Source organism: Ursus americanus, chromosome 18 (assembly GCF_024610735.1).
Source record: "Ursus americanus isolate L20-20 chromosome 18, mUrsAme1.1.p, whole genome shotgun sequence".
Lineage (NCBI taxonomy): Eukaryota > Metazoa > Chordata > Mammalia > Carnivora > Ursidae > Ursus > Ursus americanus.
The window spans coordinates 57,576,539-57,593,758 of NC_142144.1; the positions used below are offsets into that span (position 1 = coordinate 57,576,539).

At 38.4% G+C, this 17,220-nt stretch overlaps 1 protein-coding gene across 15 annotated transcripts in view; it reads left to right on the plus strand.

The window, feature by feature from the left end:
• Positions 1-17,220, plus strand: part of PTPRD (protein tyrosine phosphatase receptor type D) — a 2,182,843-nt gene that overhangs the window by 2,155,085 nt on the left and 10,538 nt on the right. For all 15 annotated transcript variants that reach the window (XM_087869643.1, XM_045780711.2, XM_087869649.1 and 12 more), the window contains 4 exons: positions 13,160-13,445; positions 13,864-14,042; positions 14,659-14,785; positions 15,995-16,120. In XM_087869643.1, coding sequence (XP_087725769.1) covers positions 13,160-13,445; positions 13,864-14,042; positions 14,659-14,785; positions 15,995-16,120 — 718 coding nt within the window. The remainder of the gene's footprint in view (positions 1-13,159; positions 13,446-13,863; positions 14,043-14,658; positions 14,786-15,994; positions 16,121-17,220) is intronic.

Below are 17,220 nucleotides of genomic sequence, written 5' to 3' on the forward strand. Positions count from 1 at the left end.
TTGCCGTTAGATACATTACTTGATCAGTGCTCTCAATGAATCATTTTATACACACGTATTTAGTTAATTGGTTATTTTTTTTTCCCTGCCTGTGTTTATGTGTAATATACTCTATAAGGGGAAGGAAATCAGCCTGCTTGCAGCTGAGTCTGGTAAAAGAGCAATTAGGTTCTATCAGAACAAACAGCTGTCAATAATGAGTTCTGAATTAAAATTACTAGCAAAGAAAGGAATCTAGACATCTGCAGGAAATGTGAAAATATTTTTATAACCTGATAGCTGAGATCTGGACAGGGGTATCACTGAGTTTTCCCAGCTGTACCTGCAATGTGTTCTGAAATATTCCCAGACTGAAAGAACACTGAAATTCATTGCATAAACTAGCCTGCATTTTTTTAATGTTAGCTGCCTTTGAACAGTATGTATTTTGATTTCATGTAATCAGCATGAAAACTTTCTATTGCAAACTATTTTGCTGTGCCCCCAGTCATAAAATGTAGCTTAAAAATAGTTCTGTTATCTTTGTATTGTGTCTTTCTAATCGGGGTTCTGCTGCTTGGATATTTTTCTTTCTGTCTTTGGAAAAATACTTTTGGGTCTTATTACACGGTATCTGATTTGCTCATATTGGGGTTGTTTCTCACAAAGAAAACTTGCAAGGTGGGCTTTTGGCATCTCAATTTTATTACAAGATAATTCCACATATGTTCAGGTATCTGGAGATAGTAAAGTATTTGGTCTTAAAAAAAATTAACCATACCTTTTTGATAGCAAACTTTGCAGTCTCCCTTTTGCATTGAAGTTTTAAGGTGGTTAGGTCAAAAAACCTACATGAAAGACAGGTCAAGTTATTTATTTTAAAGGTCACTTTATTTTTTTTTTAAAGATTTTATTTTTTTATTTATTTGACACAGAGAGAGAGAGAGCAGGGAGAGAGGCACGGGGAGAAGGAGTAGCATGCTCTCCACTGAGCAGGGAGCCTGATGCAGGGCTTGATCCCAGGACGCGGGGATCATGACTTGAGCTGAGGGCAGACACGTAACTGACTGAGCCACCGAGGCACCCCAAGATTTTTTCAAATTTATATATGTACATATATATAAACACACATATATGCACAAGCATAGATAAGTAGGAGTTTATTTGATACATTTTTTGCCCCCATTTACTTATAAAAATATGAAAAGAGTATTATCTCTATATCCTATGGCCCATGGACTGACAGCAACAGCAACACTGGAGCTTTTTGGAAATGCACAATCTTGAGTTCTACTCCACACCTACTGAAGTGGAATCTCTAGGGTAGAACCCAGGAATCTCTTTTTTAATACTCCATGAGAATATGAGCATCAATGCCTGGTGGTACATTGCCTGGTGATTGATACATAGAAAAATTATCTCTCTCATTTTGTATTTATTGAATTGAAGTTTTGAATATTCTCATATTTTTGTTGTCACAGTCTTGGGACCATGTTCTCCATCCTCTGGTGTTACCCTTGTGTGAGAGGCAAACCCTGTCCTCTCTACTCCCATCATCAAACATGGCCAGTATGTCATTCTAAATACACTTAATAGTCGTTTGCATTAATTAAGTAGTCATCATGTATAAATACTATGCTTACTGAAAGTCATCCATCTATCTGGAACAGATAGAGCCGACGTCAGTATAACTAGTTAATACATAGCCAGGTACACAAAGATCTATTTTGACAGTGCTTCACGAGCCACTTAATGTATTTCTCTTGGGGCAGTTGAATAGAGTGGGGAATCTAATGTTTCATGAATAAAGGACAGTTACAGGCACAGCATGTCTCTTTTAGACCAACATTCTTAAAGCCTAAATTGATAGAATCATGGACCTAGGGTCCATCTGAGGGCTCTAAGGAGAACTGTCATGTTTCCAGTAAACTCCCACTGCTGGAAGCATGAGTCTGGGAAAGAGGAGACATGGACCCAAGCTTCGGGTCTCAGGTCTGCTCTAACAGCCACGTGATCTTGATCAAATTCTTAACCCTCTCTAGGTCTCAGTTTCCTCCTTTGAAAAATCCAAGTAGGCAGACAATTTTGAAGTAAGGAGAAGTACTGATGCAATAATTCAGAAACCTGTGAGTTTAAGAAGCCAGATCAGACCCATGGGGACACAACACAAAGGCCTGCTGGGGGCCTGCCGGGGGTTATAAATAAGTGAGGCAGGCCCTGGATAAGACAGTAGGTAGATTGATTGTAGTGAGACTGAGATTCTTACTGCCTTACAAAAAAAAACATGTGGGAATCAAACAAAAGAACCTAAACAAAAGGACGAAACGAAACACAGAGATACCAGTTTGTAAGCCCTGATTTAGAGCCTTTAAAACCATTGGACCACTTATGTTTTAATGAACATAATAGCATCTTGGAAAAGCAAAAACAAAAAGCCCTGAAAGCTTGCCCTTGTGGGAAAACATTGACATGTTTCCCAAAATGATTGAAATAAAGTTGCTGAAGTTCAATTGCTAAAGTTTGATATCTTACAGATTCCTTCCCCTGACTCTTCTCTTTGACTCTGCTTAAGCTGAGTCAGGAATTATGGCATTTATGTTGCTATGGTGAACCTGCTGTGTTCACTGAACAGGTTTTACACATCGTAGTTGTCATGATTGTAACTTTCTTTGGGTTGAGCAGTACACAACCTGTGCAACTTTACTTGGCAGGCCTGGCTAATGGTTGTATCCACCTTCAAAATGTAGATAATTTTGGATCATTATAAAAAGAATTGAGAATATGAACTGAACTGATAGGCCATTTACAAAAAAAAATCTCTGTGAAAATGATACAGTTCCATATAGTTCCACAGCATCATTCAATTGGCCTCGTTCAGATTCAAGTCAAGTATAAATTATCAGGGCCAGCTGAGTAGGTTTCTACCTGTGCCTAATGACCTCCTCTACCCATTTGTGAAATAAGACCTGCTAAGACATTTTCAGAGTTCTTTATATAAACATCTTAGCCTTCTAATTCATCTCAGGCACCACACTATAAGAATAATAGGGAATGTATTTGGCAGATAATGTCGGGACAGAGCCAAGATCGTATGGAAGTCTTTGGGGGATTTTTGTTTGAGTCAACATTATTGAAAGAAAAAAGTCTGATTTGGGCCATGTGGATTTGGTTTTTTGTAGACTCACTCTTTTTAAGAAGTCCCCCTCAGGCCATAATGGAAAAATAAAATGTCCCAATATGATCTGACTATGTTACCCTTGACCTCTGAATATTCTGGACTAAGATCCTTAGCATGTCAGTTTCTCTGTGCTTAGTTTCTGCTGCTTCTCTGTTGATGAAGTATGAACTTCTGATCATTGGAGGATGCCACCCAAGAGGGCAACGCACTTTTTCTTTCTAGAGTGATCAGATTCTGGGTTATCTCATCCTAACTTTTGCTTATTCTAACTCGTTACTGCATATTCTCTTCTCTATGCTGTCTTCTCTATCCCCCTGCTTTCTGAAACCCACATCTTAGAAGCTGGTGCCAGATGGCAGGAACAAATCCTGGCTCTAAGGAGCTGCCAACATTGCCCAGACTTCTCCTGAGATTCCGTCTCTAACAATATTCCTGACCTAGAGTGGATAGGATTCTACCTTCTCTAGCTCAACTGTATATTGATCTTTGATATTTTTATAATGGCAACTTTTATTCATTATTCTATATTACTTAATTCCATTATTGCATGATTATGTTGTCCTTTTTAAAAAAAAATTGAGTGGCTCTGTTGGTTAAGCATCCAACTCTTGATTTTGGCTCAGGTTATGATCTCAGGGTTGTGACATGGAGCCCCGGGTTGGGCTTCATGATGGACGTGAAGCCTGCTTAAGATTCTCTCTCCTGGGGCGCCTGGGTGGCACAGCGGTTAAGCATCTGCCTTCGGCTCAGGGAGTGATCCCGGCGTTATGGGATCAAGCCCCACATCAGGCTCCTCCGCTATGAGCCTGCTTCTTCCTCTCCCACTCCCCCTGCCTGTGTTCCCTCTCTCGCTGGCTGTCTCTGTCTCTGTCGAATAAAAAAAAAAAAAAAAGATTCTCTCTCCTTCTCCCTCTGCCCCTCCCCCCAAAATGCTCGCTTGCTCTCCCTCTAAAAAATAAAACAAAATAAAATAATAAAATTAAGTTAAATTTAAAAATTGAGCACTTCTACTAAAGTGAACCAATACCTTACAATACCAGAACCAATACCAGTCTCCACTAAGAGGTAACTATTGTGATAATGTGTGTATCTTTGCAGATCAAGTCCTTTCCATCAACATGTATGCATATAAAAATATGTAATCTTGTTGTATCTTCTTTTTAAAAAATGTAAGCGTCATCATGATGTATCTATTGGTTTACCACATAGTTAGGTGAGTTAACAGTATCTTGGACAACTTTTTTTTTTTTTTGGTCAATATGTGGATTTACCTCATTCTTATAACTGGTATTTCTGGTATTTATATATTATAGTTTATTTAACCATTTCCTTAGTCATAGTAATTGTTTTACCTAAGTAATTTGTTATTTCAAATAATGTTGCAATAAAAATCCCTTTCTAAGATTCTCTGAATATGTGTACATATGCCTCAGTGACAGATTTCTAGAAATAGAGGTGCTGTGTCAAAGAAGATGTGCACTTGAATTTCAATGAACGCTACAAAATTGCCCCCTCAAACAACTATAATACCTAGGCTTTTAGTCTGTGTTCAATAGCATAGAAAAATTTAATCGACAATTTGATCAAAATATTTAATTTTTATTTTATAATATATAAAAGTAAATCAAGCAGATGAATTTTTATGTCAAAGAAATTTGCATAATTTCTCTGGTCATTCTAGGTAAAAGAGATGCCAAAGGATGTGATACTAAAATACTTCTGGGTCAGTTTTTTTGTAGAGAGGGCTAAATACTCTAGAGGTACTCAGTATAGTTGTATATTACTTTAAATGTTAATTTTTAACAAAAAATGAAAGAGCTTTACAATGACAGACTTATCAAGATCACATCACAGTTTTATCAGAACAGTCATCTGATTAGTCTTGCAAACCTCAGTCATAAAATTCAATCCATTCTCATAGGTGTCCTTTCTTGAGTTTTTGCGGTTTGTAAATGCCATTTTTGTTGTAGCCAAACTGTAATATCCAATCTAATTATGAGCTGATATATGTACAAAATGCTCACCAAGATTTTTGGTTCATATTTTACTGACTTTGCATCCAACTAAATGATCTGTAAAATCTCTTAGTTCTATTGTCTTTTTTTTTTTTTTTGCCAGTTCACTGAAGTATCAGTAAAGGGTCAGCATTAACACTCCACCAGATTAATCAGAAAAGCCAACTTTTAAGCATATCCCCAGAATGATTTTAGTACAAAACAGCCCCCTTACACCTCTTAATGTTTTCGTTTTGCACATTACTACCGTATCGCATCACGGGACATTAAGCATATTTCAACTCGTGGGACTAACTCAATCATGTTTTTAGAAATTGAAAACAAATGTTGTAACTGGATGAATGATAATATTGAAGTAATAACAATTTCCTAGTAAGCGTACTTGCTCAATGGGTTGCACAGTCTTTCAGCTTACAAACACTGGAGTAGCTGTCACTGACTGAAACCATTTTTTGCCGTTGTTATCGTTCTTGCTATTGCTTTTAAGGCAAAATTTTGCCAATAATTTGGTTTGCTTTGGTGGCGTCATTGTCCTCACTGGAAGGTAGCTTAGAAAGCTGGATTTATTTCAGAGGAAACAAGGACCAACCTAATGCTAGACTTGATTTAACAGTGCTGTCCTCTTCCCTTTTTACAGGAATGTTCTGTAACATAATAAATGTACTGAATTGTGCTGGCCTCAGCCTGAAGTACAGGCTTATGCACTTTTTTTTTTTTAAGATATTTAGAAAAATCTGTCTCTATGCTTGGCAACTACTCCGACAGAAAACAGATAAAAATAAGGGTGGTTTATCTGTTTTGCTGTTCTTATCATGTTTCAGGTTGAAGGCTGTTGAAATGATGAAAAACAAACAGCACTAAATAGGGTTCCGTCATTACTGCTGCTGTGGGGAGCTGAGTTTTTCAGGATCAAAGAAAAATGCATTTGCTTTTAGAACTACAATCCTTCATTTTGAGAGGTGCACTGCACTCAGATACTGATGGGTGAAAAATAGAGCAAATTGGAGAAGGAAGTAAAATATGTGCTGTTGTGGGAACTTGGAAATTCAAACAAAAGTAGGCTAGCATACTTCTAAAAGCTCTGAATTTTCAACTTTCAGTTTCTTAAGAAAAAAGTGGTGCCTGAGGTTTATTATTTCTGAGCAACTGGAGTAGAGCATAAACACGGGTTGCTTCCATCTCATCAAATTTTAAGAACTCCCTTTATCTCTGTAAACACGTATCAAAGTATATTCCCACGCGGGGGGACTTTGAGGAATGTTCCTGCATATGTCATTGATCCAAAAGAAATGGCTTCATATTTTTAAACTTATATTTTTAAAATTTTGCAACTCAAGTTGAAGACTTCCTACTTCCCTGGCATGGAAATTGCCATGAGAAATCATCAAACACAGTAGAGACAAGGAAGCTGTTGTTCTTCCCGTGAGATTGTCAACTGGCATAAAGACAATAACCAGAGAACCAATATGAGGTAAGGCAGTTGCTGATAGAGAAGTATACATTTCCATAGGGATCCAAGAAGGAGTAAACCAGGGGAGAGTCTTGGTGGAGGATACAGCACATGAGAGGAGTCTTGAAGGAAGGTAGATATCAATATGTAGACCTGATAAGGAGGAGGAAGGGCCTGCAGAAGCAAAGGCCCAGAGCTAGGAAAGCTTTAAATATGTTTAATTTGCCTGGAGCCTGGGGGAAGCTATGACTCTTGTAATACAAGTATTGCCTGAGAACCATGCAGTTTTAACTAGGTAAAGGCAAATAAACCTTCTCAACTATACAAGGCATTAGGAATAATACTGTCCATGTGTATTTTACACAAAACTGTATTCAAAGACATATTCCAGAAAACCAATAAATATATCAGGAAAAAAAAAAAACACCTCGAGTTGGTGAGGCTATTATACCACAAATATTCATTGAGTGCCTACCATGTGCTAAGACATCAGTGAGGTGGTGAGTGAAACCAACAGGAGATTCCATCATCATGGAGATTACCATTTAGCAGGAGAATTAGGTACTAAATAATCCTATGGGTAAAGATATAAATTCAACAACTGCATGAAGTACATGTCTAGCATGCTAGAAAAGCACTTATAAAGAATTTCAATTGATTTGAATTGATACTTGTTATAGACTGAATTGTGTCCCCTCAAAATTCACATGTTGAAGGCTTACCCTCCCCTCCCCCAAAGTAACTGTGCTTGGAGATAGAGCTGTCTCTCTGCGCAGGCACAGGGGAAACGCCACGTCAAGACACAACAAAAAGACTGCTATCTTAAGCCAAGAAGAGAGGTCTCACCAGAAACCAACTCTGATGGCATCTTAATCTTGGACTTCTGGCCTTCTAAAATTACAGAAAATAAACTTCTATTGTTTAAGGCACCCAGCCCTAGCAGATGCACACAATATCCAAAGGACAAGGGATGGTTTGCTGAGTGAAGAAGGAAAAGCTTTTCAGGAGAGACTATCCCAAGCAAAGGCCCTGGCATAGAACATAGCTTAGCCTATTTGAGTTACTGTGAAAATCAGGGTGGCTGGAAGGCAGTGTGGGAAAAGGGCAGATTCCACATATTTATTTTCCATTTTAAGGCTTGTTTATAACATTTTTATTAAACCTATAACTCTATTCACAGCAATTCTTTAAAATAACTGTTTTATTGTGTATAGTTCTCTGGTGTCCCTTCTTCTTCTTATGAAGATACCAGTCTGACTGGGTAAGGGTCTCACCGTTATGAGCTTATTTAACCTTAATTACCTCCCTAAAGACTCTCTCACCAAATATGGTCGTGGTGGGCGTTAAGGCTTCAACATATGGATTTTGAGAGGACACAATTCAGTCCATAAGAGGTATCAGTTTAAATGACATTTCCTCAGAAGTGCTCAGCCAGCATGTTGTACATTTACTTTATAGCAGTGATTGGAGATTTAAAATTATCTACTTAATCATATGATTACTTACTATCTAGTTCTGCTAAACTGTAATCTCCACGAGGAAAGGATTCTGTTGATTTTGCTCACCACTTCCCCAATGTCTTAGCACATGGTAGGCATTCAGTAAATATTTGTGGGATAATAGCCTGCGGAGTCTTATGAGAGTATGTGATGGAAAAACGAAGTAATGAGGACTTTCCTGTCATCCCTGGCTGGTGGGCATGGGTGTATCAGGACAGTCAGTGTGTGCTAGTAATGTGTAACAACCCGCTCTGTGGGGGGAGCGCGGGAACAAGTATTTGCCTGTTTCCTTGGTGTAAGTCCTCCCACCATAGCTGGTTTCAAGGTACAAACGTGACATCACTGAATGCAAAGCTCAGGAGAGATGCTCAGTAGCACACCATTATATTAGTTTCAGCTCAAGAGCATAAAAGTAAAATCACTAAGAAGCACTGTGTTTTCAGTATAACCTTTATTTTAAACATATTTAAGCAAAATTTCTGAGAATTTAACAATTGGCTTTTGCCAACTCCAGCACACCACTGAGGGATAGTTGAGTAAAATGTGTAGAGTTTGAAAGCACAGGAATTTATAGTTTATTATTGTGCAGGGCAGGAGGGAAAAACAATCCGAACTGATTCTTACATTTTAGACCTGAACAGTAAGGAAAGAGAGAGAGGGAAGAGCAGATATGAGGAGAGAAAATGCTGATTAATCCTGGAATCTATGTCTAGAGAAACTTAAAGGCAACTTGAAATACAGGTCTCCACTTATGCTCAGAGAAAGGGCTATCACTTTAGGAATCATTTTTTTTTTAAGATTATTGCTGAATCATGAAGGGGAATGAGAGAAAGGAGGACAGAACTTTGGGGACATTATCTACGTTTTGACACCTGGCTGAGGTGTGTGAATTAGAGAAAGAGATGCAAATGGAAAAATCCTGAGAAGCATGAGGATAATCAGTACAGGCATTAAACAGAAAAAAATATCACTTACTGAGGCACAGTCTAAAGGGATGCTGGTAGGTTTGGTCTTGGTTTCCAGTTTGCTAGAAATTCTACCCTGTCATGGAGTCGATGGAACCATTGCATATGAGTCACAGTTCCTCCCGGCTCATTTCATGTGCTGCATGTTTCGCGTGATTTTGTATTGGAGATAATTATTTAATCACCTCCCTTCCTACTTTCAACCACAAGAGGAGTATCTGTCGTTTCCCATACTCAGTGGCACAGAAACCAAGGAAGAAAGGCTTTTCAGGGAATTTACATTAGGAATTGCTGAACCTGCTAAAGGAGTGTTCTAGAGGGGTGGGCCACAAGAAAGGTGCCTTTTTTTTCCCAACCCAACTGGCAGAAAGCAGTATGAAGCAAAGATAGTGGCATGGAATGTGGTGCTAAAGTTTAGCACCACACAGCCTCCATTTGAGTCCCTTTTTTGGCCGTTTACCATTAGCTGGAAGACTTCAGGGCAGCATCCAAGTGTTGTAAATCATAGAAGGGAAAAGGGAACTGACAGCTTTGCTGAATGCCTCCTGGGAACGAAGCACTATGGTGGGAAGGCGCTTCACTGCCATCTCATTTACCGTGACAATATATATGAAAACAGAAAGTTCTTCCAATGTAACCTATTATTTATTGGAAATATGAGGAGAAAGGGGAGAACAGCTTGAGGGGGTAGATTAAAGCAAGATTTTGAAAGCCTAATCTTAAATGATCCTGCAGTGATTCTATCGTAATATTCTCAGCATTAACATTACCTATTCCTTTTGTCAGCTTCAGAGGTAGAATTTTAAAATGCAGTTTGTACCTACAAAGTAACTCTCTCTTCCTTTTTGTTTGCAAAACACTCAGTATGTTTAATTCAGCCTTAAGACTTACTAGGTAATTAACTAGAGTTAATTATCACTATCGCGATTTAAGAACAACGGGAAAGCAAGGAAGAGGTTAAGTGACTTTCTGAAGGACACCCAGCCATTGATATCTGGAAAAAGTATCTTGAACTTCATGATCTTACTTCAAGCTAAGAGACACCATTAACATTTAAAACCCCTAAGAACTCTTCCTCCTAAAGAAGAGGTAACACATAAGTTAAAAGAGTCCTCTCCTTCCCTATCTTACATATGAATAAGCAAGATTGGACAGTTAACAGTATTTTGAATTTTGGGGAGGAAAATAAAAAAGGGTTTTGCACAAGTCATAGCCTCTCTTCTTTCTTTTCTTTCCACAGTGTGTAATTTAGAGTCAGGCACATATTTTATTTTTTTCTCTCATTACCACTCTGAAGAGGTTGCTACTGTTTGAAATGAGAGTCATTCCTACCAATTTTCCAAGATTCTGTGATATCTTTCTGTCTGAATATAGATCTATGCATCATCCAAACATTTGAGAATGGTCCCTGATGCATATTTTCGGGAAATATCCCTGCCATTATCTAGAATTGACTTGATATTTAGGGCTCAGTTATAAGGCTTATGGCGTGGTTTCCACTACAAAGAACTGCATGAAGCTGTATCCAGTTAGAAACAATGCACAATTAGGATGAAGACAATTAAGAAAACAACACAGAAAAAGAGAAAAAAGGTATTACTCATAGTCTTAGAACCTCCCCAATATGGGGGGCTACTTCCCTTCTCTAGATTCAGTCCTACTTAGTTTCTTTTAATTGCACTGTGATGGCAGATCAGAAGACCGCTCAGAGCACTTTCCGGTCTCCCTGTTCCTACCCAGCACCGTGGAGCAGTCTTCAGACATTCTCTGTACAGTTCTGAGCCTTTGTCAAATGTGGAATTTCTTTCACTAACTGAAGAGTCCTGCTTCCTCGGTAGAGGCTTACTGAACCTGGATGGGCTGCTCATTACACAAGGCTTCTGATGCCAATCACTGATTTTTTTTCTTATTTCACAAACATTATTGAGCACCGACTGCATGCTTGGTGCAGGGCACACAAAGGTAATAGAAAATGCATTTCCTGTTATGCGCCATGATTTGTGAATAGCGGACCCACCAGGCTAATTAATAATGTGATGTAACTGAGATGGTACTAGGGTGGTGTTTGACGCTCGACTTAAGTGATCTGTAACGGAGGATAATTAATCCTGCCTGGGGGGTGAGGGAGTGGGGAAATGGGGAGTGTCAGGGAGAACTCGCCGTCTCATAGGTTTATTAGTAGAACAAGCTAGATAAAATGGGACTTTGTGGACCTCGATACATCAAGTCTCTGATTGTGTGCTAAAAAAAATTCTGTCACTTCAAAGACTCTTTGTCTCAAGGGGCTTTTGCATTACATCTCAATGTCATGTCACTTTGTGGAAGCTAGGTTTGATCTGTACTGCTCAGTAGTTAAATGAAACTATTATTTGTTACAAAATGCTTACTTACCACCTTGTGGCCACTTGGCACTAGAGAGAAATTGCCACTTCAGTTGTATCAGGCACTCTAGTGCTCACTAAACTCACTCATGAGTTCTGGTACATTCCTTGTACAGGTGCCTCACTAGGCCAGTGAAAAGTTTCACATGTAACTCCTAGAGCCAACAGTATGACTGCAAAGACATTGTTTCTCTTCTGCTATTCTAGCTTTCTCAACCCCCCCCCCATCCTTCCTGTCCTTCAAGTTGTGGTTCAAATGCCACATCGTCCACAAAACTGACACATCCTCCTCCTCCTCCTCTTCCTCCTCCTCCTCCTCCTCCTCCTCCTCCTCCTCCTCCTCCTCCTTCTTCTTCTTCCTCTTCTTAGTCTTTTTATATAAATAGTTAAGTAACCTTTTATCTCACTGATAGATGCTGAGCTCTTTAAAGGTATGATCTAAGTCATCTTTAATGTTGTATCCCCTACGTTGCTTAACAAAGTGCTGTTCATTGAATGAAGAGAAAGATATGTCAATGGACAGATGGATAAATAAAGGACACATAGATACATGAATGACAGGAAATAGTGGCATGTAGCTGATGAAGGAGACTGTTGCTTAGTGTCTGTGGTGGTGATGGATACCAATTCCTGTTGATTACATGTTTCCCACCCAGGAGAGCATCCATGACCAGGAGGAGAAAAATATTTTGGATTCAACCATACTTGACACATAAACAGACTCACTCTAAAGAGTTTCATAAGAGACAAACAAGGCTTATCTAGAGATTTAGGAACACAGATGTGTTATTTTGTTAGTACTTTTTTCAACACTTGAGGAAATTCCAATGTTTCAACCACCTGACTCTGAAATCCAGTTCAGTAAATTAGATTGTCTCCTTGGAACAGCAGATCTTGTCTTTGGGTTTTGCTCACTCTCTCACCTTCTCTTCTTTGAATCGGTTTCCACCAACTGGAAAATGACCCATAAGTCCCAAAGTAATGGAGTTTAAAAAATACTTCAGAGCTTCTTCAATAACAAAGATTATTGAATTATAGAATACTTGAATTTCACCTAGAATTTCAAAGTACATTTGACTCTGGAGGAGACACACCTACTCTCTAGTGATTATATTTTTAGTAGGAATTTATTTTCATTGAAAATACCCTGCACCTTTTTTAGTGTGCAACGTTTGAATATTTTAATTATCTATTTCCCACTAAATTGATTTTAGAACTTTCTTGCTGGGTTTTAGAATATGAAATGTTTCAGGCTGAGTGATTTTCTAGTTTTTATTTCACAAATTGAACTGAAATAGATGAAGTTTTACAAAAATATATAGCCTAATTAGATCTTAACCAATTTTTAAGATATCTTCTAATGTAAACAACTTAAATGTTTGTGTTTTTTTTTTTAAGTTTCAAAATAATGTTTCCTTTGTGTTACATGATCCAGGATCACAGTAATTATGGATTTAATGTTTTTACATTTTGAAACCAAATTAATTTTACTTGGTATTTGATTCCCTATCCTCTGGTTACGGTGACTTGATAATACTTTTTACTTTAGAGTGCTCCAAAATAATCCCAATAGCTAGTTGAAAAGAATTAATGGGTTTAAAACCCACTTAGTAAGAATTACAATAAATTCTTATGTTTTGGTTTCCTGGTAGATTTGTTCGGACTTTTCTTTTCTCTTTGTTTTTCTTGTAGTGCGGGAGTTGGCCGGACTGGTTGTTTCATCGTAATAGATGCCATGCTAGAAAGAATAAAGCATGAAAAAACTGTAGATATTTATGGCCATGTAACTTTAATGAGAGCCCAGAGGAATTACATGGTTCAAACAGAAGACCAATACATCTTTATCCATGATGCACTGTTAGAAGCAGTGACTTGTGGAAATACCGAAGTGCCAGCTAGAAACTTGTATGCCTACATTCAGAAGCTGACACAAATAGAAGCAGGAGAGAATGTCACAGGAATGGAGCTTGAATTTAAGGTACGATATTGGATGTGATGCGGTAATTCAGGAGCAAGTCATTCTGGGATTGTCTCTGAGCAGTGGCTTCACTTTCTTAACCTTTCAAATTCTGAAGTTACAAGATTCACTTGACCTTCTCAGGTGTCTGACTGTAAAACACTTTCTTCCTCTTTCCCTTTTCTGTTCTTTGCTTCCTAACAATACCTGGAGCTCTTTTGAACCCTAATTTAAATTGAGAGATCATACTCTTGGAACATATTTAAAAATTGAATAAACTATATGGAATCATTAGGTAGAAGTGAAAAGCAGTGCAGTTTGAAGGGTCCTTTGCTTTAAACATAAGCTTTATATCTAAAGGGGAAATCTTGAATACATTGCATCTAACCGTAGGCTAAAATTATCTTTGTCAGATTTTTTCTTTTCTTCTATTCAACAGCGTCTAGCCAGCTCTAAAGCTCACACCTCAAGATTCATCAGTGCCAATCTTCCATGTAATAAATTCAAAAATCGCCTTGTTAATATTATGCCATATGAATCCACGAGGGTATGCCTGCAGCCTATCCGAGGAGTAGAAGGATCTGATTACATCAATGCCAGTTTTATTGATGGATACAGGTATATACTCTTGTTCCCCTGACAGTCCAAAGCCTTCATATTTACATGTGTCCTCGTTTCACAGCCAGAATGAATTTCATCTCAATTCTAAACATCTTCTTTCTGCACGGGTCAGCATTCAGTCCCTCGGTATTTGTTTTTTATTATTTTTGGTAGGAGTAAGAAGAAGCAGTCATGGAATCTTTAATCTGGCCTTCTGCACTCTTCCTTCGGAAGTCATTTGGCTATGGAAGGAGTTAATGAAGAAGCTGTTTTACGCCATATGTCATAAATTTAGTAGATTGTGTAAGAGTCCTATCTACAAAATGAAGCCACACCACTGTTTCCTAAGTGATTTGTGTGATACATGAAACTGAGCTATTAGTGTTGCACTAAAATTTAAATAATAATGATAGACAGACATCATAGTATTAACAAAGCAATTTCTTTTGCAAAGCCCCCAAAATGTATTAAATATTCTCATTTGATTATACAACCTTAACGGGGCATTTACTGCAATTGCCCTGATAATATGTTTTCAGTTTTCATTAGTAGGTTTGATGTTTATGTATCAAATGTGAACCTTTTCATGTTCTCTGACTACTTTAACATGCTACTTTTATTCTCTGCAATTCAGACAACAGAAAGCCTACATCGCGACCCAGGGACCCTTGGCAGAGACCACCGAAGACTTCTGGCGGATGCTTTGGGAACACAATTCCACCATTGTCGTGATGCTCACTAAGCTGCGTGAGATGGGCAGAGTGAGTGTCTTTTCTTAAGACATTCAGTCCATGAAGAAATGACGATTTCATTTTAATAACCTAAGGGCCAGCGTCATTTCTTGGAAAGGCAGAGTTCTCCGGACCCATTCTGGGCCGTTCGTTACTCTTGTGCTGGTTTTTAACTTGCAAAGCCATGGCAAGTTCTTTAATGTGTGTGTTTTGAAGAAAGTTCTAGTATTTTGGTTCCAGTGCAGCATGACCATGGGAACAAAGAAGCAGATACCCCTGTTTGACTTAGGTCCCAACTCTCGGCATAGACTTTTTTCCTTTCACCTTGGACAAGCTGGAGTTTCATGAGCACATGCGCCATCATTTCTCTGTGTGAAGAAACTTGACTTTCTTTCTTCCGTGAGGCCAATTCTTACCTGCCCACCCTCCACTGCATGTTGAATAGCATGTTAGAAAGTTACATAGTTTTTCCAAGGATATAATCTGGTCATCTCAGACCTACTTTTTGAAAATGATTATTCTGAAAAATACACAAAATAGTATTTGAGATACCCAAGGACCTACAGCATTTTGCTGTATTTGCTTAAGATATTTTTTTTCTTTCTTCCTTCCTTGTATAAATGTAGAGATGGATCTAAAACTCATCATTTAAAGCACATAAAGAGAGAAAAAAATGCCAAACTAGGACAGTAATTTGACAATTCTAACTATTTAAAGTTGATTCTGTGAGATTTAGCCAAGATATTAAAACCGATTGGGTTCCAGTTTCCTCAGCTGACAAGGGAGCCTGGGCCAGATCAATGTAGAAGTTTCTTTCTGCGTTCACACGTCATGGTTCTATTCATTCCATAACACGGTGATGCAACTCAGCTCTGGTGGTGCAATGCATGACTGACAGGGCCAGCATTATAGCCAAGGACCAGTGTTATTATTTGGAGAAATTGTAAATATGAAGACACTCACCCTATCAAAGTATTCAATTCAATTGATGTGTATTAATAAGCTGCTGTATGCCAGTACTGTGCTTGACACCACAAGCAAATATTAAACCATATGATTTTCCTGTTCTCTAGGAACTTATGGTTTCAAAGAGAAAATGGGTCACATGCAATTGGAATGGCCTTGAATTTTGAACTTTTATTAATGAGAGAAAACAAATTAAATATATAGATTGATAGGTGATAGATAAAATTTTATTTGTACTTTATACAGTTTGACATTAATCTTCTCTTCTTTTAGGAGAAATGTCACCAATACTGGCCGGCAGAACGGTCTGCAAGATATCAGTACTTTGTTGTAGATCCCATGGCTGAGTACAACATGCCACAGTATATCCTAAGAGAATTCAAGGTCACAGATGCCAGGGTGAGTCGACCAATCTTATGTTCGTAACCATTAGCTGAAAAGCAGTCTAAAATGCATCTCTGGGAGAAATATTTGCCGAGTGACCATATTCCCAAAGTGAAAAGAAATAACTAACTGAGCTTGGAGGACTGCTTTGTTTTTCAATATAAGAGTAACTTTTCCTCTGTCTGGCAAGTGTTTTCACAAACCCAGGGTTGGCTTCCATTCAAACATAACATCTGGCAGCCCAACTTTGGGGATATACTTGGTAAGTGTGTGTCCTGGGAAGCATTTACTGATTGGTTGGCTGTGCTTACATTCACTTTCTCAGCTCATTCTCTTTGGAGCTTTTTGACTTCTTCATTACTTGAGGCTGTAAATATGTTGTTGTTTTGCAAAGCCCTTTAGGTCACGTGGGCTTGGAGGTTAATTTGGTATGATTTTAAAACTGCAGAGCAAATGGCATTCTTTAGAAGACTCTGACAAGCTTTGCACATTCTAATTTGATTCCTGTCATGGTTTATTCCTCGGTGTGCTAATGTGTCTGTCCATGAGAGCTGTGCACCCATGACCCTTGTTGGCTAATTTTCATTCTGCATTTCTTATCTAGATTGCTGAGTCCAAGGTTCAGCCCTGATGTAAGATGTTCTATGCATAAACTTTAATATCCTTCCCTTTGGCCACTTTCAAACCATGATTACAAACACATCTTAGGAGAGAACAGGGTCAGTCCAAAGCCCTGCTTTGTTTTTGGAACTGTCACAGTAGGTGGGTTGAATAAAACTCCAGGATAGAGCTATTTACTTGATCCATTGTTTTTTTCTGGAAAGGAGTTTTTCCAAGCAATACTCATGTTTAGAGATTGTCTGCTAATCCCCAAAGCCGACCCTGGGCTGTTGACCTTAAGTGAAGGAGAAATTGGTTAGCAGGCTGGTTGGCCCAGGTGACAGACCTGTTAATCCCAGAAAGTCTGAAATCTTAACTACTCTGAAGGTGACTGTTCTCAAAGTAGCAGTTAAGTCTGTCGGGCTCGTTTTTGAGTTGCCCAGGTAAGCATGACTTCGTTACCCACCCCATTGTTCAAAAAAAAAAAAGAAGTGTGCCCTTTCAGAATGTGAAGG